General features: G+C 36.8%; 4 protein-coding genes and 1 long non-coding RNA gene across 10 annotated transcripts in view; 4 read left to right on the top strand and 1 right to left on the bottom strand.

The window, feature by feature from the left end:
• Window positions 1-507: 507 nt before the first annotated feature.
• Window positions 508-8,163, top strand: LOC100181210 (DBH-like monooxygenase protein 1 homolog). Its single transcript, XM_002128463.3, has 15 exons — window positions 508-728; window positions 802-912; window positions 1,144-1,293; window positions 1,633-1,726; window positions 2,233-2,408; window positions 2,749-2,826; window positions 3,382-3,486; window positions 4,113-4,215; window positions 4,864-5,033; window positions 5,435-5,529; window positions 5,596-5,755; window positions 6,136-6,266; window positions 6,434-6,533; window positions 7,138-7,236; window positions 7,558-8,163. The coding sequence occupies exons 1-15, from the start codon at window positions 564-566 to the stop codon at window positions 7,744-7,746; spliced, it is 1,926 nt and encodes a 641-aa protein (XP_002128499.1). The 5' UTR covers window positions 508-563; the 3' UTR covers window positions 7,747-8,163.
• A 1,082-nt stretch (window positions 8,164-9,245) lies between these two features.
• LOC100183559 (growth hormone secretagogue receptor type 1-like) lies at window positions 9,246-15,166 on the top strand. Of its 6 annotated transcripts, none has more exons than XM_026840548.1 (12): window positions 9,246-9,628; window positions 10,251-10,366; window positions 10,828-11,023; window positions 11,325-11,440; window positions 11,860-11,988; window positions 12,222-12,351; window positions 12,921-13,049; window positions 13,432-13,553; window positions 13,614-13,744; window positions 14,077-14,190; window positions 14,252-14,387; window positions 14,609-15,166. In XM_026840548.1, the coding sequence occupies exons 3-12, from the start codon at window positions 11,000-11,002 to the stop codon at window positions 14,742-14,744; spliced, it is 1,167 nt and encodes a 388-aa protein (XP_026696349.1). In that variant the 5' UTR covers window positions 9,246-9,628; window positions 10,251-10,366; window positions 10,828-10,999; the 3' UTR covers window positions 14,745-15,166. The 6 variants fall into 6 exon arrangements, with proteins under 6 accessions (XP_026696349.1, XP_002128389.2, XP_026696351.1 ...); XM_002128353.4 differs by having other exon boundaries at window positions 9,246-9,785; XM_026840550.1 differs by having other exon boundaries at window positions 9,247-9,785; window positions 11,261-11,440.
• Window positions 15,167-15,426: 260 nt separating this feature from the next.
• On the bottom strand, window positions 15,427-16,547 carry LOC113475780. Its single transcript, XR_003397553.1, has 2 exons — window positions 16,455-16,547; window positions 15,427-16,298 (listed from the first exon to the last, which is right to left on the bottom strand). It is a non-coding gene; the product is annotated as an uncharacterized LOC113475780 (long non-coding RNA).
• Window positions 16,548-18,402: 1,855 nt separating this feature from the next.
• Window positions 18,403-21,461, top strand: LOC113475834 (neuropeptide Y receptor type 6-like). The gene is made up of 9 exons (XM_026840890.1): window positions 18,403-18,565; window positions 18,803-18,931; window positions 18,992-19,121; window positions 19,185-19,313; window positions 19,564-19,703; window positions 20,027-20,157; window positions 20,513-20,626; window positions 20,693-20,831; window positions 21,341-21,461. Exons 1-9 carry the CDS (start codon window positions 18,447-18,449, stop codon window positions 21,459-21,461), a joined length of 1,152 nt encoding a protein of 383 aa, XP_026696691.1. The 5' UTR covers window positions 18,403-18,446.
• A 409-nt stretch (window positions 21,462-21,870) lies between these two features.
• LOC100181208 (growth hormone secretagogue receptor type 1-like) overlaps window positions 21,871-25,082 on the top strand; it is a 4,806-nt gene continuing 1,594 nt past the window's right edge. Inside the window, exons 1-6 of the mRNA XM_002123194.2 lie at window positions 21,871-22,421; window positions 22,493-22,633; window positions 23,288-23,420; window positions 23,562-23,690; window positions 24,106-24,245; window positions 24,324-24,454. Of these exons, the coding sequence (XP_002123230.1) occupies window positions 22,357-22,421; window positions 22,493-22,633; window positions 23,288-23,420; window positions 23,562-23,690; window positions 24,106-24,245; window positions 24,324-24,454 (739 nt within the window). The 5' untranslated portion in view covers window positions 21,871-22,356. The remainder of the gene's footprint in view (window positions 22,422-22,492; window positions 22,634-23,287; window positions 23,421-23,561; window positions 23,691-24,105; window positions 24,246-24,323; window positions 24,455-25,082) is intronic.

The raw sequence follows: 25,082 nt of genomic DNA, 5'->3' as shown, positions 1-25,082 counted from the left end.
CGCAATCGTATATACCGTCAAGTAAGAACCAACTATCATTACAACTGCTTCAGGTTAACTACAAGTTGCAGAATACAATTAATATAAAATTTCTAAATTGCTTGTTGTATAGCTCACCCAATTTTGTAGTTTTGTAGGTTTTTGTTCGGAAAGATTTGGTTTTAGTTCAATAATTTATACATCAAGGTATACTACAGGCTTTTAAAAAATAAATTTGGGTTTAATTTATATAAAAATATATAATTTTTGATAAGAAAAATAAGAATTTACATATCTTGTAATAGGAAATTTATTTAAAATATCAGAATATATCCTACCACATATATAACATATATGCGTAAACAACACAGATGAATTTAATGTTATCTTAGCCGCTGCTGTGAAGCGTAACAGACTCGGAAATCCATTATAAGTCGATTTTCTTATGCCCTTCTTTTTCTGCACCTCTTTTCGTTTTTCTTCCATCACCAGAGTGGCGAATCCCGGGAAAGCGTTTAAAAGCAAGAACAGACCGCACACTCTGCAGTCTACATATTGAAGTTATAGATTGACGAGAAAATAAAATGCATATGCTGGTGCTTGGCCTGATTCTTGCGAGTACTGCTCATTTCTGCATGGGTCAAACTCCGCCCACTGCGTCAGAGAATTTTCCGCACTATATTGCGCTGGATGGTCCTCAAAATGTTTGGCTGTTTTGGAAGTTTACAGACACGCATATCACTTTAGAGGTACAAACGTTTATGTTTTAGTCGCAGCATTAAAAGCATGTTTATCTAATTTTTTTATTGTTTTATTTTTCAGTTGAATGTAAAAACTCTGGGCTGGATCGGGGTCGGTATATCTTCTGCTGGGGCAATGACAGGATCTGATATATTTGTTGGTTGGGTCAAAAACGGAAAAGCTTATTTATCGGTAAAATTGACTTTTTTTAAATTTAACTAGGATTGCTTGCAAATAAAATGTAGATTTTTCGGCAAACATTTATTTTTATCCTCCTTTGATGACCTATGTACTCTCACTAAAGAATAAACAGAATAGTTTAAAGGTGTATATAATGTTGAGCTAGACTTTTCGACGTGCAAATTTTCTTTTTTATATATATATTTTTTTTGATTTAAAAAATATATAAATTGTTTTTTTTAGGACCGCCACGCCACTGCTAACGCGTTCCCACCAAAAGATACAATTGAAAACTTAGAATTACTAGAAGGTTCTGAATGCAATGGACGGACGGTTATTAAGTTTCGAAGACAACTGGCTGGCTGTGAGTTGACTCAAGATCGCCCTGTAACGGTAAGTTCGTACACAGCATGTTTCAGTATCAAATGTCTTTCAAACAGAATTATAAACTGCTGGGAAAATTTTCTTTTCTGTTTGTTTTTTTTAGGAAACTATTTTTAAATATGGTTTGCAGTGAAATTTTAAATTATATTTTCTTATATTTTTAGGTTTTGTGTGGTACGATTCAACGACCACCATTTGCAATTTCACCTGCCTTTATGCTAATTATAGTTACATTAAAAATAAACAGCAAACGAAAATGTAACGCAACTAGTGGAAAACCTTATGTCTATAACAGCACAGCCCTATACCTAAGATTTAGCTGTATATACGGTCTAATAATTTCTGTAGGCGGATACCGCTCGTATTATTTACGGATATGGACTCGAAGATCCGACAGGAGACGACATAGTTGCCAGCGACTACCATGGAGCAGTTCGCCGAGGTAAGAATTTAGATTTTGCACTGTTTTTTAAGTATACTGTATCATGGCCTACTGAAGATATCTTTAGTAGGCCATGACTGTATGTTATTGTGTTACAAACACGTTGCATAGTTTTTTTGCAATAAAAAAGGCTCTCTCGAAAAAATAACGACATAGATATGTGATGTTTTAACACAGTGAGTTTTGCCGTAACACCCGTTTACTTATTTGGCAATATTTATCAATATAACTTGTAATGCAGTACAGGAATGCAATCTAATGACCTACCGTAGCTATAGTGTTCCACTGTCTAGTTCTATCATTTAAAGACTTGACTGGATTCTTTAGTTAGTTCGGTATATTTTTAGTCGAGTTAATAACGTGGTTATAAATTATTAAGCGATCACGTGATACGATACATAGATATCAAATACTTCGTGATACATGATAGCATGAATATAGACAATGAGCATGAACACTACAGTAGCAAAAACGTATTAATCGCAGCATTCATTTAAATTACACAGGATCAAGAAGCGTTATTCTGCTGGAGTCTCGTGTACTGCGTCCAGTACCGGCTAACGAACAGCACCAACATTTCGATTTATCCAACGAAGGTATACAAGTCCCAGTTGTGGATACATACTACAACTGCAGACTTTTCAAACTGCCAGATTTTACCAAAAAGCATCACATCGTTCGAGTAAGTAGTCGTTTTATAGTATGGTGGGGAAAATGGGACACCTTTTCATTCCATTTTTTCGTTCAATTTGGTAGTAATCAAGCAGATTCAAAGAATTTTAAAACCTTATCACCACGATTCCCATAAACCGTTGGTAAGTGCTTAAAGCACGATCAACCCATTTTTATATTCAGTGCTAAAGGTGTCCCATCTCCCCCCACCCTGCTCTATATTAATAATAACCTAAACATATCAAATTGCTTACACAGTTTATGGTATGCTTCATACATTAAGGTATATGCATGAACCCGTGTAATACTTAACCATCACGTATTTAACTAACTAAGAGTTTTTTATACAGGTCGAACCCATTATTCAAGCTGGGTACGAGCAAAATGTTCACCATATTGTCGTGTACCAGTGTTTAAATGCACCTCAGGTATATATGCTGATTTTCCGGAACCCGCAAATTAAACCGCATATAGTGGGATGGGGGAAATGGGACATCTTTTGTTTCTATTTTCCCGTCTCATTTGATAGGAAACAAAGAAAATATAATGAAATATAAAACTAGATCCTCAAGAATGCTACAGACCGTTGTAACTGTTTAAACATGATCAAGAACTCTCCCTACTATGTGTTAAAGGTGTGCCGTCTTCTCCCACCCCACTATTCAATATAAAATAAATGTTATATACACAATACAAGACATGAGCCCTCATCCCATTTTAAATAATATGGCACGTGCCTCGTGCAAGTACATTTTAACCAAATTTTAATATTTAAAATTTATATAAATATTAGGTTATTTAAGATAATCCATGCTTCCGTTTTTATTGTCCAATTTTGGTAATAAAGTATATTTACAGAATTATCTTCACGACTCTAAGTGGGCGTTGTTAATTGTTAAAAACACGAATAGGAAATATGGGATTGTATTTGCTAGCGGAAGTCATTTACCCCACCTTATTAAATATGAATTCTTTGTATACAGGACTTGACCGTCGTGGGTAGAAATGTTCAATGTTACACTGCCAATATGCCGCAAGATTTTCGGAACTGTGAACTCGTTATATCAGCGTGGCATATCGGTGGCGGGGTAAGGTTATCAAATTTATGACTTAATATTCGTGTTCTGTATTCAGTATGTAGCAGGGTGAGGTGAGATGGGACACCTTTAAAATATCCCAATTTCTCGATTGTGTTTTAAACGATCCACAACGGTTTAGTCGTGTGAGGATATACGGTTCTATAGTTCTTCTCTCGTCCCATTACTAAACAAGAACATTCAAAGAATCATAAAACCATATTCTCGCGACTCCCATAGACCGTTGGTAATCGTTTTAAACACAATCAGAATATTTGAATATAATAAAGATATCCCGTTCCCACCCTACAAAATACCTAATTATTACCAAGCGTTGACATTTTGTCTTCACGCCACATTGATTGTCTATAGTATCAGCGTGCACCATATTTTCTCCCAAAGAGAAAAAAAAACTTCTTCTGTTTGTCTCTAAATTGTTTTGTTCGTCGTTCAATCGACTGACTTTAAATACATATTTCGCCGAATTTTTACAGTTCACCGAATTTAGACATTTCGCCGTAAAAGTCATGTTTATTTTAAAGATGGGCCTGTTTGGATGTACAATTTACTTCACGATGTACTGCAAAGCTATCTGTATGATTTCTTTTCACTATAATAACAGGCCTATTTTGTTATAGCCTATGGTTTACCCAAATCACGCTGGCTACCCTCTTGGCACTCCAGATGATCCAAAATATATTTTAATGGAGACGCATTACGATAATCCTACTCTTCGATCAGGTATATACTTATTCTACCGGGGTTAAGGTTCTGCAGTGTGGCATGCCACCATGAGACCTGAGATTTGGACCAAAATTTGCCTATTATACCGAACACTCAGGGTGCTACCGCATGAACCTTACCAGATGTTAAAGCCTATATCGCTTCCTCGAATGTAGGCGAAAAGGGCTGTAATGGTAATGGATGGGAAATCTTCCCTTGGCAGCTTGGCCAAGGTTATATCACGTCAAACAACCAATATATGCACATAAATTACCATAGTAAATCAATCACATCTCCCTCTACAGTCTACACAAACGGGGTAGATAGGAGGTGCCGTGTTTAAGTTTATGAAGATGACTGCAGACGTGCCATGCCCTGCGATTTATTGAAAAATCAAACGTAAAGTTTACATTGGCAGATTTAGGAGGCTCGGAGGAGCACCAATTGGCGCTTTTTTAAAGTGTTTTGTTCATTTGTCTTGGTGTTCAGAAACCCAAAGAGCCAGGTCCGATATAAATCGGGTAAAGGCAAACTATAGAAACGAAACAACATTTTTTTAATTATAGCACATGCACTGTCTGTATTAAACCGACACAAATTAAAACTAATCGGTTTGATAAAAATATATTCATATTATTTCCAATACTACGCAATTTTAAACTGTAGATATAGTGGATTCGTCTGTTATGAGGTTTACGTATACCGAAAATCTGCGAACTTTTGACGCTGGAGTGTTGGAGGTTGGCCACAAAGTAGATCCGTACAGACTTATCATTCCCCCCAACGCCAGGTCTTTTCTTGCACCTGCTGAATGCAGTTCTAACTGCCTTACTGAGGTACGGAAATTTGTGGACAACATGTATATATATATATATAGTACAGTGGGGGAAGATGGGACACATTTAACACGTAATATCCAAATATGCTGATCGTGTTTAAACAATTAACAACGGTCTATGTAAGCCGTTAAGATAAACGGTTTTATAGATATTTTAATGTTCTTTGTTTACTGCCAAATTGGACAAAAAAAATAGAATGAAAAGGTGTCCCATTTCTTTTCCCTGACTATACTAATGTCTCGTAATATAAATATCTTTAGCACATAATACTTATGTTATCCAAACGTGTTTCTGTAATACAGACGGCCACCACGTGCGCTTAATGTTATAAGTATTAGAATTCGCAAAACAAGTTTATATTTAAAACTTGTTGACAACCAAAAACTTGTTTACCACAGGCACTTCGTGAGCAAAATTTCCCAGACATAAAAATATTTGCGAACTTTCTGCACAGTCATGTCGTTGGTCGTAGTCTTGAACTCAAGCATATCAGGTACAATACAATCTTTAAAAATATTGGTCGCTCCATTTCCACGATTGATTTCATTTGAATTGCTAGGAACGGGGTCGAGCTGCCCGTAATATCCAAAGACGATTCTTATGATTTTAATTTCCAAGAGGCGAGGTACCTTGCCGAGGAAAGAGTGATCAAACAAGGCGATAGCTTACAGATGGTGTGCAACTACCGAACGATCGGGAAACGAACTAACGTTACCATTGTAAGAATTTCTAAAATTAGTTTTGAGTTTCACAATAGACAAAAATAAATAATAAAACATATCAAAAAAATTATTCTGATTACCAGATACGTTTATCGTGACATGTTTTTTTACCCTGTTCTCATAAAATAATTATAAAATCTAATATGCTTTATCCGTTTCCATTTTACGGTAAATCTTAGGTTGGCATTCACTTGTAAAATGTCATTCGTCAGATTGAATATTTGTTTAAAACAAGTTTAGTTCATTTCCATATTGCTCACTGTGATTTTAATGGAAATGGTTTAACTGGGTGACAAGGCATACAAAATCGTTCGGTACGCCCATCGGTGCTTACTTTAGAGGTCAATTTCTTTTGTTGATAAACTCATTTTAAACAGGGGGGCTTATCTACGAGCCATGAGATGTGCCTTTCTTTTGTCCAGTATTACCCAAAGCTGCAGATCAGCGTTTGTGATAGTCTGCCTGAAATAAATGCACTCATGGGCACAGTGGGAATTACCAATTTCACGTAAGTGCGGGAGTTATATTTCATTTTGATGTATATGCATAAATTCTGACTAGACACTCCATGATAAAGCATAACGCTTCGGCACCTAAATCCCTTATATATATCACGTTCATGACTGACGAAGCTTAAGGTCATAGATAAGACATCTCGGTATACATTTGATTTAGGTTTACTTCTACAAATGGTCCCTATGGATCCCTTGCTGACATTTTGGTGCGAGCTCCGCCGGCAATGGCTGGAAAAACTGCGGAGCAAGTTTTTAACGAGGTGACGTAATAAAAATCTATTAAACAAATCTACCTTATATTTTGTTCCAACGATTTACAGTTTAAACAAATAGTATGCTGAGGGGATGGTACACCTTTCATTCTATTTTCCTCTTCTATTTCGTAGTAAACAAAAAAAACATTTAAATTATAAAACCTTATCCTCACAACTCCCATGGACCGTTGTTAAATGTTTAAAACACCATCAGGATATTTAAATATGTGCTAAAGATACCCCGCCTATATTTTTTACTATTGTGAGAAAAACTCATTACTATTGGAAAACCATAGGAAAATATATTTATATAAAATAGATATTGTAAAAATAAATAAATATGCAAAACAGTGTGGACGATACAGAGCATCGTTCACCTGCGCCATGCACAACCAAACATTTTTACTGCGGTCTAATATCGCCACCTACCGGCTTAAAGAACGCTGAAATGGCATTTCATAAACTAAGCGAATAACCAAGCAGAACTAAACAGGAAAAACAAGAAATTTTATACTCTGTGAAACATTAGTCATAAAAGGACATATAAACGCTAACATAACAACAAGGCTGCTGTTTAAATGTATTCATAACACTCGTTTATTTTCTACAGAAACTATGGGACGAAGCAAGCGTCGATGAGTTTAGTGCCAAAGTTTCCAGTGTGATGAGAAAACAGTTCTGCAAAAATAACGACCACATTCCACCAAACGTAAGCTAATATAATATTTAAAAAACAATTAGGCCTTTTTATAAACAAAGCAGTGAAAGTTATATACAGTAGGATGAGGGGTACAGGGCACCCTTTAACTCTATTTTCTCGTCCTATTTAGTAGTAAACAAACAACATTCAAAGAATTATAAAACTATATTCTCACGACTTCTATAGACCGTTGCTAATTGTTCAAAACACGATCACGATATTTAAATATTCTGTATTAAAGATGTCCCAGCACCTTCCCTCACACTACTACAATCAAACATTTTCAACCAAAACCTTTAAACAGATCACTTTTCATTTTCTTAAACATAGGTCAATAATCTGATCACACCGTTGGTTATAACTACGCCACATCAGCCTGCTGTCCGACAATGTACTGGCCAGTCTACCGGTTTCAGTCCTTCTGTTCCGCAAAAGACCTGTGGAGCTACTTTCCTAAGTGCAAGTTTCAAACTTGCTGCCGTTATGCTGGCTCTGGTTTCATGGGTTCTAATGTCTTAAAATAGAACCTTCGTGGAGTCGAACTAACTGTTAATGTTTACCCATCATAACTAATTTACACATATAGTAGGCTGGAAAAGATGGGACACTGGATTTTTCCGTCCCATTTGGTAGTAAACAAAATTAACCAACGAATTATAAAACCGGATTCTATAGACCGTTATTTAGTGTTTAAAATACGATCGGGATATTTAAATTTTATGTGCTAAAGGTGTCCCATCTTCCCCACCCTAGTATAAAACTAATTTTAGTTTTACAATATTAACACGTATGCCTTACTTTGTGGAAATGGATTAATATTTGATGTGTAACACTCACAATACGTCGTTAATGGAATATGTGTATTCTGTTTTCATAGAAATACTAAAAACAATAATTTAGGTACAAATAAATTACGCGAAAAAAACATTCAGATTTGACAGCATCGCGTATTTTTTTAGCATGTGATATTCGAAAGAATGGTTTTAGTCTAGTTGACTGTCTTTTGAAAATTGAATTGCTCATGGCTTGTTCATTCGCGCTGTCCATTTATTTTTCCTTCGACCTTGACTTGTGTCTCGCTCACTGCTCTGTTGTTCTGGTGGTCGTTAAGACTAATTAGTACCGAAGTCTGTCTTGCAAAAGAGCCGTGCCGACGAAACTTAAAAAAAGGGAAAATTTGTAGATAGGTAAAGATGCATTTATTTTTTTAAGATTAATTTTCAAAAGAGTCGTGCTGACGAGACTTGAAAGGACATACCAGGGAAAAAGGAAAACTTGTATATAGATAGAGAAGCTTAAATGTGATGTAAAAGATACCACCTAAATGTTGTTTCGAAAAATTAAAACATACGCAGCTAGGTCTACATTTTATAATGGTTTTATATATTCACAAAGAAGAATCATCCATTGTAGAAAATCCGAAAAAAATGAAGTTTTTTCAGTATATTTGAAACTAGAATCCCAACATTGTCACACAGCCTATTTTTTTACTCCAGCAGCGGTTGGTTTAGCGATTTTTACACGATTTTTTTCAGCAGCGGTTTCGTTTTAGAAACTTTGGTGGAACCTTTAGATAAAATTTAATTTTTTTTATCAATACACAAATTTTCGATTTTTCGTTAAAATGTCCTTTTAAAATATCGTTTTTACACGCTGTATGGTCGAACACTTGGATTTAGAACTGTACGTGACAATTTTCATTTTTGGACATTAGTATTAGGTTACGAGGCATTGATGCTTGTGCACCATCTACACTACAGTCTACACTCTACAGTGTATATAAAACGAAACTTAGTTTTTCTTCTTTTTTTTCTATTGTTCGTTTTTTTTTACCTCACAGGTTCTCGTTTGCTTATTGGTATAACCGCTTGTCTCGAGACGCGCATCTAGTATTATACGGTTTTTCCGCAATGGAACGAGGAGAATAGGAAACCAATTGAAGCAAAAGGTCTTGGAATATTTGTGGCATAAGAGTGTTTGTAGTAATAGCTATACTACATATTAACCGCAAGCTTTGCACCCTACTTAATTAATACAATTAAGATATCAATTAGGTTCGAAGTAAAACAAAACTTAAAAACAACTTTTCATACGCTTTGTTTAAAAAGTCACAGCTGTAGGTATTAGAGATATTCTTGCTTTGTTCTTGCAAAAAATAAAAAGTCGATTAGTTGGAATTAAAACTCGCGTTTTTTGTTAATCTTTTAAATGACATTTGCTAGTCTTTTTACATCAGTATCAGTTTTCCTGACACATATGCCAGTTCCCCGACTAACTGTGTTTAAAATGATTTCTCGACACGGCATATGTCCTTAGTGTGTGAAATGACACCGAAAACAGATGGAATGTAAAAAGAAATACAAGCGACCCGTTGAAAGTGGTTGTTATACAATTATTACAGGTGTGGTTTCGTCGATGCTGTTCTGTTGCATTTTTTTGTAAATTCGACGATGTGTGTTCGACTTAGCAGCTAAAAATAACCTACTTTAGCGGAAAAATAATTTAAAATAATATTGGTATAGAATTTAATAGAAAACATTCCGGAATTTTATAACCAGGTAGGTCTAGTTGTTTTCATTTCCTTCCATTTGACAATATATATCAAGCGTTTATGAACTACGTTACGATAATTATCATACCATAATAGATTTTCCTCGAAAGGCAGACGATACGTGAATTGTTTACAATAAATCGTACGTTTTATTTTCATAGTGGGGTGGGGGAAGACGGGACACCTTTAGCACATACCATCCAGATACCCTCGTGTTTTCAAACAATTAACAGCGGTATAAATAGGAGTGTGCCAATACGGTTTTAAAATTCTTTGACTGTTTATTGTTTACTTACCAATTGGGTCAAGAAAATAGAACAAAAGTGTCCCATCTTTCCTCACCCTACTATATACTTTGAATTTTCGCATTTATTGAAAGACGAAAGCTTTCAAAATTTAATTCCAGTCCCTAAATGTTAGCGTCAAGTTCTACAACGATTATAACCCTGATTTTATCGATGCTTCTTCTCAGTAATCAACTCTAATCTAACTCGCGAAGGGCTCCAAAAACAGAGCACGACCAGCTCCTGAGCAGTGAGGGGGGATATATATCTCTCAAAAAGCATTTGCAGATACGCTGTTTCTAAGGTACAAAACTACGAAGTTTCGTTTGTACATGTTTTCTTGGAGAAACGATTCGTTGTTTTCTTGTATGAACAGACTTTATTTAGTAATTAGGAGAATTGAAGAATGTTTAAGCACGCAAATTGGTCTGTTTATACGACGTGTAAGTAGCTTACGTTTCACGCCAAATCAGTATAAAACGGCGGTATACAGACAATCCCAAGGTTTTAGATGACAATTTGTAATGTTAATACCGGTTAAAGTTTTTATATTGTGTTTTAAAACAGGTTGGATTGAATAATATAACGAAAAAAATATGTTTTTTAATGAGTTATTGTGATAAAGTTATTTTCGTTACTTAGATGCGCCTGTAACCGGTTTTATCATAGAGGCCAATATAGAGTTTAAATTCGTAGGCAATATTTTGTTAAAAGATTAAAGGCAAAAATGCGCTTGGAGATGGTATCTTAATGTACCGTAAACAGGATGACATGGTGAGATGCACTAGCACACTGCCTCGCATTTCGCCAGGGGCAAATACCCAATAGAATTTCAGTATTTGAGTGACGTGCGGTAAAGCCAATGCTACCCGCTGACATTCGCGACATTTTAAAGACCAATATTTTCTAATTACCTTAAACATCGTTGGGGATTAGAATGGAGACCACAACCACAGAACAGGTACGGGTAATTAAACACTATTGCCGATTTTGGCACCATAATTCAGTAGGTGAAAATGGTACAAAAACGTTTTTTAGGGAAAGCGCTTTTGTTTCACCGCAGTTTAGATTACACAAATTTATAGAGAGTTTATTAGCGCACTGCGAACTCGGATAGCCGTCCGCCGCCATAGATCAACTATTTTTAGATGCTGGTGAAGAAGCTGGCTTATTAATGCAAACTTTATCAATTATGCAGGTAGAACACACTGCTGCGTGGCATTTTAATAAGGACGTAGGTTTTGATAAGCATATATGTACAGATAAAATTAGACGACGAAGTTATGGATGAAGAATCGGGGTCTGGATGGTTCGAGGCATTGAATAACGTGAGTGGGAACGTGTCAACAAAATTCACGGGGAATGCTGGATTCAACAAGTAATGAATTTACTTGCTATACGTTGTAGTATTACATAAAGTGTTTTAAGTTGAAACAAAACCAAAATGATGTAAGTACTTTGGGATAAGATGGGACACCTTTTCAAACTATTTTCGCGTCCAGTTTGGCAGTGAACAAAGAACATTCAAAGAATTATAAAACCATACCCTTACTTTCAAACTATTTTATCGACTCATTGGGCAGTAAACAAAGAACATTCAAAGAATTATAAAACCGTACCCTTACAGCTCCCATAGGGCGTTGCTATTTGTTTAAAACACGGTCGGGATATTTGGATATTATGTGCTAAAGATGTCCTATCTTACCCGACCCTGCTATGTGAACAAAATTAGAACGCAGTATTCGAAATTGATGGTACAGGTACCAACGATTAAACGCATATTTTATTACATTTTAGAACGTTTTCATCGCCGGTTGGGGAAACTTTTAATCACGTCGTGGTCGCCGTTTTGATGCCAATGGCGGTTTTTGGAATTCTCGCCAACATTTTGACCATCTACGTCATCGCGACGTCACCCAAATTAAAGTAAAGATATATGGCAGTTGTAAAAAAAACTACATAACAATTGCTGTATTTATTGATAGTAAAGCAGTCGGCTTTTTATATATTCGGCTTTTTATATATTGACCAATGCAGTACGCCATCACCACTAATAAATACTGTATAATTGCCATTCATAATTCTTTTTATATATTGACCAGTACAGTACGCCGTCCCCACTAATAAATACCGTTTAATTTTCATTCATAATCGCATAGGAATACTTTCAACATCTTTATCATGAGCCTCTGCTTTTCTGATCTTTTGTCCTCTCTCATAAGTCCCCTGTGGGTCTACAGTCGAGTTTGGGGAAGAGTCACTTGGCGGATTTCTCTTTTTCTTTGTAAGGTATATAATTAGAACTATATTAATAAGCATACAGTGTTTTACCGCTTGTTATATGGTACGTGGGGTAAGACGGGACACATTTTTATTCCATTTCTCGTCCCATTTGGTATTTTCTTGTCCAATTCGGTAGTAAACAGAGAATATTAAAGCAATTTTAAAACCATATTCTTACGACTCCCATAAAACACGATCAGGATACTTAGATATTATGTGGTAAAGATGTTCTGTCTTCTCCCATTCTACTATACAACAAAGCGATATATATACGTTTCTCTGGATATCCTATATATAAAAAATCCCTTTATTTGTCCGGCGCCGTGGTATAGTGGTTTGCGCGCCTGCGTGTTACCCAGAGGTAATGGGTTCAAGGCTCGTCGCTGCTACCATTGCGGGCGTATGGGCAAGACACTTAACGGCAATTGCTCAAACCCAGTGGTCACTAATGGGTTGTCCAAATTATCAGCCATACATAAAAAAGGACTGTCGTTTTCCGACCACGCGAGGATAAAGTAAGTTTCATTCATTCATTTACTACAATCTTACACATTGTTTTGTCATTGTTGTACCAGGTATTATGGGGTGGGAATGATGGAACATCAGTTGTCACTTCACTGCATATCATGGGTTTCTCATACATGCGACTGTGTGCAGTAACCTGGCCACATAAGTACCGGAAATTCACGGTCTTACATGCAAAGGTAAGTTGATATATATTGAACTTCATAATTATGCCACAAAACCGAACCTGTAGTGTTATATATTCTTGTATACCATTAAGCTCGTGCCATTTGGTAGTAAATTAAGAAATTTAAGGAATTATAAAACCGTAATCTCGCGACCTAAACGTTGTTAAATGTTTAAAACACGATCAGGATATTTCGTCTCGTTTTTTCCGCTCTATACTGTATATATTCATTGTGTTTGAGTCCTTGTGAATGACCTTGGATATAGGCTAGATTAGGCTTATTACCCCAACATGATGTATAACAGTAGATAAAATGACGGTATATAGCTAAGGCCTAATTCCTCGCCATAAGGAGACTTTTACATGTATAACACAAATACAACGCCTCAATGCAGGTGCTGGTGTCGGTCATCTGGATAGCGGGATTGGGTGGGGGGTTCGTTCCGACAGCAATCTGGGCCGAAGTCATAACGGATAAAAACAAAAGGAGTCCTTCATGTTCCATTGGTTCGAAATGGTGGGATACTTCATCATTAGCGTTTGATATCGCTGTAACATTGTAACGTATATTGGACAGGNATCAAGAGTTCATTGGTTACACGTTGATCGGATTTCCAATATTTTTTTACCTTCCAATGGTGTTGGTGGTAATATCTTCAGTAGCCCTGGCAGTGGTTCTGTTCAAGAAAAGAGAGAAGCGGAAAAAAAGTAAGCATGTTTAACACACACACACACACACACACACACACACACATATATATATATAAAGGTATTGGCCGTGCGCACAGACTTTGCTTGTTAATAGTATGCGAACCAATGTTTGTTTGTCTTACTATTTTGTATGACCCTCTGTGTACATTATTTTTTCCGCGCGGTTTTCGAATTAGACGAAAAGGAACCAAACCAGGACAAAACGGTCAAATTCCGAATACTGCGTTGCCTATGCTTTCACCTTAACATGGGCATTTAATGTGTGAGATTCTATACATCGTGTGCATAATCCTCACGTACTCTTGTAAACAGTTTATCATTTTCCGCAGTGCGAGATGCTCGTAACCAATCTGAGATAGCACGACAGCGGAAAGAAAACCAAGCGATCGTTCAACTAGCTTTTGTTGTTGGCTCATTTATGATTGGTTACGTTCCATACACAGGTAAAGTATAAAGCGACACAGAAATTTCAAACTATTAAGATTCATTCCACATACTTTAAAGCTTTCTATGTGTCCGTTAAAATGATTGAACACCCACGCTACAAAATGACATTCAATTTGTGGTTTTCTACAATCGCATTCATGCTTCTCCGACTGAGCGAATGTCTCAATCCAATCCTGTACAATTTAACATCCAGGTAAGTTGCCGGGTTTTGTACCTTTGTGTCGTGCTTTATTTTTCAATGAAGAAAGAGTTTGGAGAGTAGAGTACATCATGCAGGTGTTTGACCTTGTGTTACTGTTAACGTTAGGCTTTGGCCTAAATCGCATACCGTTCGTGTCTCTTATACATTAAACCTAACAGCCAAACAGAATGGAAAATACTTGGTTACTGAATAACCAACGAGTTTTATTACAGGAGTATTCGTGCAGAAACAATAAAAGTCCTAAACAAACTTCAATGCTGCCGCAGTACACGTATCAGCAACAAGGGCATTGACTTTCCTCCGACTAAAACGAGTTCAACGCGGAGATCGAAGGAGTTTCGTGCATGACTTTTAATAATGGCCCCACTGTTTTGTCTAATTTAAACAATATCGTGTGAATTTGTAGCCGTGTCGTAATCCTGTATTGCTGTTATGGTTCTGTTCGTTTACATTGTAAAAACAAGACACACATACGTCCGTAGCAGGGACGAGCCGTTAACTTACCCCCTTTAGGTTAGAGGCAGGCTGACCGACCGATATATTATATAAACAACGATTGGCCCCAAATCTCAATCTGAACAGGACTTTCCAGAGCTCAACACAAATTAAGAACAACAAGAACAAGAATAGCATGTTTGATGAAAAAGGGCATATATAGCCGCTTATACGCACTGAACAAGCTCGACGTCACAACACTGTATACAGCTTCATCGGTTTTGCTATATCTATTTCTGTTAACGCACATGTCAATACACTTCGTAAGCCTACTATATGGTTGTTAAAATTACGACGACTTGGCAATTTTTCAATGACTTCAACCTAGTGTAATTCATTACAAGTTTTCAAAAAGTTTTATTTATGCTTTAATTAACAAATGGTAAGAAAGTATCTGAATGAATGTAACTTACTTTATCCTCGCGTGGCCGGAAAACGACAGTCGTTATCACACGGGTTTAACACCTCGTGCCAGCTTACGAGTTACCATGTATTTGTAGGTGATTATTTTTTTCGTTTTTTTTTTTTTTTTTTATGTATGGCTGATAATTTGGACAACCCATTAGTGACGACTGGGTTGGAGCTTTTGTCGTTAAGTCTCTTTCTTAAGGACACATACGCCCACAATGGTAGCAGCGTCGAGCCCTGAACCCATTACCTCTGGGGTTACAGGCAGGCGCGCTAATAACCACTATGCCACGGCGCCGGGAGCATTATATTGTAAGCATTTAAAAACGAGATGTCTTTGTGCTGTCCCACCTCTAACGCTTTGTTTAGGATCCCACAACATAGAATTTCCTATAACGTTAATATATATTATATTAAAATCGTCGGCTTTAGTGTTAAAGCCACTGCACCACGACAAGGTACCGACGAGCTAGCAGTGGAAATGTATGTTTATGCAACGCTGCCGGGTTAACCACTACTGACATTCTGCCTGCAACAATTCTAATATAACTATATAGAGAAATGAGAGAACCTGTAGAGAGGAAGAAGAGAGAAATTCTACATCCTAATGTTTTGCCACCTGTAAGAAAATGTGTTTTGGTTTGGAGCTATGCCCTACTTAAAAGAATAACCCTAAACCCAGCAACTTTGCGCAATGTTTACTTTTTTATGGGAAGCCTCTTCGTGGAAAAGTCAACAAAAATACGGAGCGTAAAGGGACGCGCGAGTGACAAAAATGATACAACATACGAAGTGCAGCTAGTCTTACCAACAAAAAGTTGGCCCACGCTCGAGAACTCCCCCCTAAAGCCTTAACGTGCTAGTAGTAAATTCACAATACCGTTCACCAGTACTACAATTTGTACCGTACTGGTGTTGAAGCTTGCGTTCCATCTACTCCTCTTCGCCCTCTCCGTCTGCAGGACCTGGTTACAATTTCATCGTCTCTTCTTTCTTCGTCTGTTTAAAAATCAGTGTTAATAATTTGATCTTACACAAATATCAAACCCGTTATTGCCATAATAGGCTATATTTGCCTGGATAACAATACGTTTAACCTGCGTTGAAAAAAGTAAGTTACCCGCAGAAAATTTAATATCGAATTGCAAATCTCACCTTTAAATTTTCCAATTAGTTCAAAGATTCTCCCAGCGACGTTGCATTGCCGACGTAATAAAATCATGGGGGATCCAACCTATATCTGAAACTGAATTTTTAGATTGTCCTCACCTACCCCAATAAATACATAAAGTTACAGTAATATATAATACACATAAAGTTATATACATAAAAATATACATAAAGTTATAGCACTTTACTACATGCACCTGATATATGAAACCGAGACAACAATCAAAAGCGCAAAATAACCAACAACGCCAACAATGGCCGACACAAATAAGTGGCTCAAAAGCCCAACCAACAATAAACAAGAACCGCCAAACTCGGCCACCAACAATGGACATGTGTAATACCAAAACAAAAACAAACATCGAGCTAAAAACCGAAACTAAAAACATAAAACCAAAAAAGCAAACATATCAGCAAAAAAACAACAACCGTTTGAGATGCAAGCTTGCAACTGAATGCTAACACAGAATTCGAGCAATAAACCAAATAATAAAAAGAAACAAAAACTCATCTTTCCAATTTCGACCCAAAGTTGCCTAAAACTTTTTTTCTCCTAAGAGAGTATAAGACTACGGCGGAATTTTTTACTTTACTGAAAAATGTTGATTCGGCGAACTAATTATTACAAGCGCCAGCGAGCTCAAGATAAAAAAGAATCAAGAATCCACCTTCCTCAGGTTCGAAAGAAATAGGATTTAAACTTATTTTCTCTTTCTCTTGGAGGCGCAAAATTTTGTCCTATCAGGATTTCTGAAACATTAATGGAAACGTTTATTTTACCATTTACTTGCAGGCGCTTAAGTTTCTTAGAAATCGTGCGAAAATAGCCGATGTGTTATAAACCTTCGGATGTTATCCGAATGTCATGTACCGAAGGTTTCCGAAACAAAAAAAGTTCAGACATTGCATTTGCAAACCACGCTCTCCCAGTTATTTCTAATTTTACCTTGAATTTGTCGTACCGAAAAAGTTGAAATAACATTTTACTATTAATTGCTTAGGTTTTCGTGTGCTACAAGTTTGCCCTAAAGACACATTCATCCACACTAGTACAGTCGCATCGTCGAGCCTCGAACCCAGGTACCACCTGGTTAAACGGCAAGCACTCTAAATAATGTTTTCATTTTTTTTATAAAATATTTATTTAATAACTTTGTTTTTTACAAACTTTTATATTAAAACACACCTGAATATTTTAGGGTGTGACAGCGTACTATAGAGTTGTAGACAATTAATAAATAAATTATTAAAGTCAGTGGGAACAATGAAAACGTAATTTAAAATGTGAATTACTGAATATAGTAGGGTAGGGAAAGATGGGTAACCTGTTCAATATATTTTCTCGTTCTATTTAAATGTAAACAAAGAACACCATACTTTGAAGTATAGGGAAAGAAGAGACAATTTTAGCACGTCTTTGCAAACAGCCTGAGCGTGTTTTTTAAAAAGTTACAACAGTATATATTATTCGTGAGATACGGTTTTATCATTCTTTGTTTACCACCAAATGGGATGATAAAATAGATTGATAGGGTGTCCCATCTTCTCCCACCTATAACTATCCCTTATTTAACATCACCTGCTCTCGTGGTCACTGCATTCAATTAAAATAGTATAGCCAGTTCAACATGCAGCAGTCTACAGTTTGGCTTATTTTATCAAATGTTTCACAAAAAATCAAAGCTTTATATGTGTATGTTAAATTGGCCTACCACTTACGCTACAAATAGACATTTGATCTGTGATTTGTAGTACAGGGGTATTTTACCAAGGGTGAAAACTAGAGTAATATATACAGAGTAAGAGTACGCATGCAGTAGGCCAGCACGCGTCGCACTATATTGTTGTTCAATAAAATATTAATTATAAATAGTTCTAGCGAGAAGAGGATGGTTGATTACTGTGGGAAAGGGGGTTGTATAAGACTGCACAATATACTTGCACTGTAGGTATATAGTTTAACATTTCGTTAAAAGCATGGAAGGTAAGGCTGTATCATCTGCTGCTTATACGCCAGATAGTTATGCCAAGCTCGCTTGGAATATTACAGAAGGTTACAACGAAAGTTATGGAAATGTGACACAGTCGAATATATTGTAAGTCGGCTAAGCGTTGTGGATAGCATTAGTTAAAAAGTTGTCTATAGATTGATAAGGGAGAATAGTAGGGTGGGGAAAGATGGGACACCTTTTCATTCTATTTTCTCGTCCCAAACCGTATCCTCATAACCTCTATAAACGGTTGTTAATTGTTTAAAACACAATCGAGGTATTTGGATCGTATGTGTTAAAATTGTCCCAACTTACCCCGCAAATAGTACTATATACTGACAGAGTGCACGAGCCGCCTTTCGATACAAACGCTGTCATCTTATCCACCTCGCTGATCATGCCAATGATGATCTTTGGAGTTCTGGCCAACATTCTCACGGTCTATGTGATCTGCAACTCAAAAAAGCTAAAGTAATTTTAAATTTAAAAAAATGCATTTGGTAAATTTTTAAACAAAACATTTTTTTCTAGAACCATCTTTAATCTTCTCATCACCAGTCTGTGTGTGTCAGATTGCATCTCTGCTCTTATAAGTCCTTTGTTTCTCTATCGCCGTACATGGGGTTTCGACCATTGGGTAATCTCAAACTTCCTGTGCAAGGTATAGACCATTTGGAATACTAAATTTCATTGATAAAATACTAATATTTTCTTTTGGCTGTAGTTCTTTTGGGGCGCTGACAATGGGACGTCCATATCAACTTCATTTCACATTCTCTGCTTCTCGTTTTTGAGACTGCTTTCCATAAGCTGGCCTCACCATTACAAACGCGTGAGCAGATTTCACGCCAAGGTATAATAACCTGAAAAAGTAACGTTTAACTTTTATAGTCCAAAACTTTCACATGTAAAGCAGAACAGTAGTTTCGTACATTTAAACATCTATATGTACCTTGTGCTGCGAAATACGTAACATATATACGACACAATCTAATCCCACACATTTTATATTATAAAAGAGATATATTTCGCCTAAATGGCACCGTCAGTCGCCTAGTCAAATAGAACACGTAGTTCTGATGTTTATTTTGTTAATATGTTAGATGTGCTTGCTCGTAATTTGGCTTCTTTCAATTGGATTTGGCTTTGTTCCGTTTGCACTGTGGTTCTCCGCACGTAAAATGAACAGAAACGTCAAAAGTGCGGAAACCGGATGGCCTTCTTGTACCATCAGCCTGAACTGGTAAACTTACTATCATACTATTATGCCTTTTTAGCCGTTAAAAATATGTTATAGTCGTTTTACGCCGAATTTTGATACTTTACAACAGTTATATCATCTTTGCCGTGCGCTTTGTTGGACCGTCAGAATTCTGTCAAATAATTGTGTAACATTTTTTTCGTCCACCATTAAATAAGTGCCAATAAAAGCAAATTTTTTGAAAAGTCCTGTCTTACCCTAACCTTCTAAAACTGCCTTTGACGGTATTGACGCAAATTTTTATATTTTTTTGTTGACATGCCCCTTAAAGCATCAAAAACTGATACAAACCGTAAATTGAACAGGGCTTATCAATTCAAGAATTACTCCTTGTTCGGATACCTTGTATTTTTCTATATTCCTTTTGCATTGGTGGTGATGGTGTCCGTATCGGTGTCGGTCATCATCTGCAAGAGGAGAACAGAAAGAGCAAAAGGTTTGTATGTGCTGTGTATCGGGGTTAAGCATTTTTTTTGTATATAGTAGGGTGGGGAAGGTTGAAACACCTTTTCATTCTATTTTATTATCCCATTTGGTAGTAAACAAAGAATATTCAAAGAATTATAAAATTGTATCCTCAAGACACCGATAGAACGTTGTTAATTGTTTAAAACACGATCAGAATATTTAGATATTATGTGCTAAATGTGCCCCGTCTTCCCCCACCCTACCACATTATTAAACTTCTTATTTTTTTATTCCCTCAATCACTGCCATTGTCAGAAAAAGGCGACTGGTGCGAAATACTGCTTTTTGTGGTTACGTATTTTACGCTAAACATAGCCATACAGGAAAATCAAAAGATGATGTTGCGGAAATTTCGAGACAAAGAAAAGAGAATCAAGCAATCGTACAACTGGCTCTGGTTGTTGGTTCCTTCATGTTGGGCTACATTCCACACACTGGTAAACTAACGCGAACGATTAGGTTATCATAATATTTTCACACGTTAATACAAAATTTTGGTACAGCCTATCACATATACGCAATGAACACTAAAGTGACAACGCACGAAGACGAGGTTTTTCATTGGTGGTTTGGGGTGGTGGAATATTTCTGTCTCCGACTCAGCGAATGTTTGAACCCAGTATTTTACAACCTTGCATCCAGGTCGGTTATGTTCGTACCCAAATTAAAGGGTTTAAACGCCACTCGCTTATCCTCGCGTGGTGGCGCAACAACATTCGTTTTGCGAAGTTGTCCTGTTTCATTTAGTATTGTGGGGTAACAAGGAACACCTTTATCACATAATATCCAAATATCCTGAACAATTAGCAAAGGTCTATGAGAGTCGTGATGATATGGTTTTATAATTCTTTGAGTATTCTTTATTTATTACTAAATGCCACAAGAAATAGAATGAAAAGGTGTCCCATCTTCCCCCACCCCAGTTAAATGACAGAGCTCCAAACTGACCCACAACATCTGAAATTTAATTAGCTCCCAAATATGCTCAGTGACTGTGCAAATATTCAGCTTATATAGAAATTATGTTTTATCAATCGACCGATCAAGGTCACACAATGTTTTTGGGCCTGGATGACGTAGAAGGATCGCGGCAACTCGTTTCATGTTTACGCCTACCCGTATTACCAATGTTTTTATTATATATTTTGCAGCAAAATGCGAAACGAAACAAAAAAGGTTTTGGCGAGAATTTGCGTTTGCTGTGCTACTGAGCAGGCCAATCCGCAAAGTCGAATGACGATTTCCACAACGTTCGAATCAGGAAAATTGTAGCAGCCTGCTCTGTGTTATAAATGTGCTGAATATCAAACTGGAACGCAGAGATTCATAGTTCACCCATAAGAGACCCTGTTGCTCATAAATGTCGTTTTTTTGTTGTTTTAAATCATAAACCAGCCCGAAAAACACCGGATATTTTATCAATTGGCAAGCAGTTTACAAACATGCTGTTTTAAACGTTGTTAATTGTGTTTTTTTTTTGTTTCGAAGTAAAGGTTTAAAAAAATAACAAAAAAACGAAAGAAAAATCCGCTTTTCATGTTTTCATGTTTGAGATATCATGCCGCAGTGGTTTCATATTTCTTAGTAAAACTTTACGGGGTTGTGGTTCGTGCAATAAAACTAGATGTGTGAATGTAAATTATGATGCATGGTACTTGACATAGTAGTCTATTTAATGCTATACTAGCTTTATATGGAACTGCTAATATCGATATAGAGGTAAAGGAACAATGTAAGAACAAAGCCTAAGCCTATATCATTAGCAACGATGACTTCCTCCAGAGAACACTTAGCGCTTCGTATAATTGTCACTTAGCGCTTAGTATAATAAAGTGTTTCAACCGAAGTTATTAAGCGTTTTGATAACAACCTATAGGCCTGCATAATTAAACGAGGTATTAAGTTAAGATTGCCAGTTACAGCGCGGAAAGCGGAAGGAGATCGAACAATTTACAAGCAATGACGGTGAACCTTGGTTCAGATTAATCGGCAGATCGATACGCCAATGTAGTGGGCGTGTACGTAATGATCTTCACATGAGGTCAGAGCGCTGATACGTTGTTGACCAGTTTCAGATGACATTCTATACCTTGGCGGTGACAGCAACAACAAGCATCATTGATGCACGTCTGTAGTAGCTGGATGAGCTGAAGCTTTAAAAGAGATAATGGGATCAGGTGGGGATTTTACCACCAGCGCACTGTACAACGACGACTTTACAAACGTTTCGAGGTATGTAATTTAACTAGAGATTTTTGCATATACATACTTGTATTTAATTTAATGTGCTTGATTACGTATAGGTCGACTAATTACAATTACATGCCACCGTTCGATGAGGTGGCGGTGGTGGTTTCGGCAACCTTACTGTTGCCTATGATGCTGTTCGGTATTTTCGCCAACATTTTGACCATTTGTGTTATTACAAAGTCGAAAAATCTTCGGTGGGTTTTATTATCTTCGGTTTAACGTGTTTATGTTTGGGTTGTGACTAACACAGCATATAATGTCCTATAATTCCAAAATCATAATATAGCAGGGTGGGGGAAGGTGGAACACCTTTTCATTCCGTTTTCACATCTCATTTGGTAGTAAACAAAACGTTTTCAAAGAATTTTAAAACAGCATTCACACGACTCCCATAGACCATTGTTAATTGTTTAAAACACGATCAGGATATTGAGATATTGTGTGCTAAAGGTGTCCCATCTCCCATGCTATACTATATAGCAGGGTGGAGAAAGATGGAAGATATTTTCGTTCTATTTTCTCGTCCCATTTGGTAGTAAACAAATAACGTTAAATGAATTATAAAACCATATCCTCATGACTTCCACGAGACCGTTGTTAATTGTTTATAATCACGATGGATATTATACGAGTTAAGTGGTGTCCCGTCTGCCCCACCCTACTATTTATGACCGCTGTGTTTGTGTAATACCATGAATTTGTACTACTTTACCTTTATTAATTCACGACACTTTAAATAACTGATTAAAACACAAGGTGGTATTTATCATCACTTTAAAATATATGTATTTTGATTAATATTTTTTCTATCTCTCCCCATCCTATGTAAAAAAACTATTAAATTACAGAACCAGCACTTTCAATTTATTCATTGCAAGCCTATGTGTGTCAGATTTCATCTCTGCTCTAATCAGTCCGTTGTTTCTATATCGTCGCACTTGGGGTTTCGATGATTGGAAAATCTCAAACTTTCTGTGTAAGGTATGCACGGTATGATTAAAAATTGCCAAACGTCAATCATGGACAGGCAGCTGCATTTTATGACGAATGAGCAACCAGACAACACGTAGGCTAATTACGGTAAATTTGCACGAATGGTAATGGATTTCTCTTTGTTTGCAGTTTTTCTGGGGAGCAGACAACGGTACGTCTCTCTCAACTTCTTTACATATTCTCATATTTGCTTTCTTACGATTCTATTCCAGCACATGGCCGTTTCGATACAAGGAGTTTAAAGTGAAACATGCGCAGGTAGACTACATATAGTAAGCTACCAGCCAGTAGAATGTTTACTGGTATATGTACCATAAAGAACCTATATCCATTTGTTTCAACAGAACACATATATGTATATATACATAGAGAGAGTATAGGGAAAGGTGCGGCACCGTTTGCACATAACTTCCCAATAAATAACCTGATCGTGTTTTAAACAATTAACAGCGTTCTGTGGAAGTCGTGTGGATACGGTTTTATAATTATTTCAAAGTTTTTGTTACCACTTAAAAGACGACTAATAGAATGCAAGGACGTCCCATCGCATCCCACTTTACTATACACCTGCAGATTAGCATGTTTTCGTTGACCAGTTATTTAACCTTTTTAAAGGTTCTTTGTTAGCTTTGGCAGAACCTAGGCTATTGAAAAAAACAAAATATAATTTCAGATTTGCATCGGATGCATTTGGCTGGTGGCCATAACTTGCGGGTTTATTCCTTTCTTTGTGTGGATGAATGCGCGGAAGATGAATAGAAATGTGTTGAGCCAAGAAACGGGCTGGCCTTCATGCACAATCGACTTGCACTGGTAAAGTATTTAAAGTAGATTACATATCCTGTAAAAGTGCCTTTGCGTCTAAGATTGACAGCACATTTTTCGCGCAAGGTTTGAGAACTTCAAGACATACGCAGTCGCTGGCTACGCCGTGTTCTTCTACACTCCGATGGTCCTGATTTTATTGCTATCGATCGGCGTCACGGTGATCATGTATTACCGGAGATTTAAACGCAAAGCTCGTAAGCGATTTACTTTGAAATTTAAGCGTCTGTAAACTGTGTTTCGATAACCGTCGCTATAAGGCAGTATTGGCCAATGACTATAGTTAAAGATGATCTGTCACCATCGTGGACTTTTTGGTTGTGCACGGCAGCGTGCGGACGGTTCTCGCAACATGCGCGAAAAAGCTAGCTTTGCTAGGGTGGTGAGCACCCAAAAGATTAATATGTTTAAACGCCCCAACTGTCTGAGTTTTAAAACAGAAAAGCAAATCAAAAGACACGAAGTGATTGATATCTTAAAGAAAATAGGCTTTGAAAGAAAGAAAATTCAGGGAATTGCTGAAATGAAAGGAACCAAAATCGATGTCACTTGCAGCTCAAGAGAAAATGTTCTAGAGCTAAGAGAAATACTATCTAAACGGGAAGAGTTTTACAATGTATACTTGTACGAATCGGATCATGTTAATGTCATCCTGGGATGGGTACCTATACCATTTCCTGACCTTTTAATAACCGAATTTCTGCAACATAACCATGGATCAGTAGATAAAATAGTTCAAAAGACCGACAGAGATGGGCTTAAAACCGGCGTAAGGATAGCAGTAATGAAAAAAGAGGACCTGATGAAGCACCAATAACAAGCTAT

Source organism: Ciona intestinalis, chromosome 2 (assembly GCF_000224145.3).
Source record: "Ciona intestinalis chromosome 2, KH, whole genome shotgun sequence".
In the NCBI taxonomy this organism is placed as follows: Eukaryota; Metazoa; Chordata; class Ascidiacea; order Phlebobranchia; family Cionidae; genus Ciona; species Ciona intestinalis.
The sequence above is the reverse complement of the archived record's forward strand: the minus strand, read 5'-3'. Positions and strand labels throughout refer to the sequence as shown.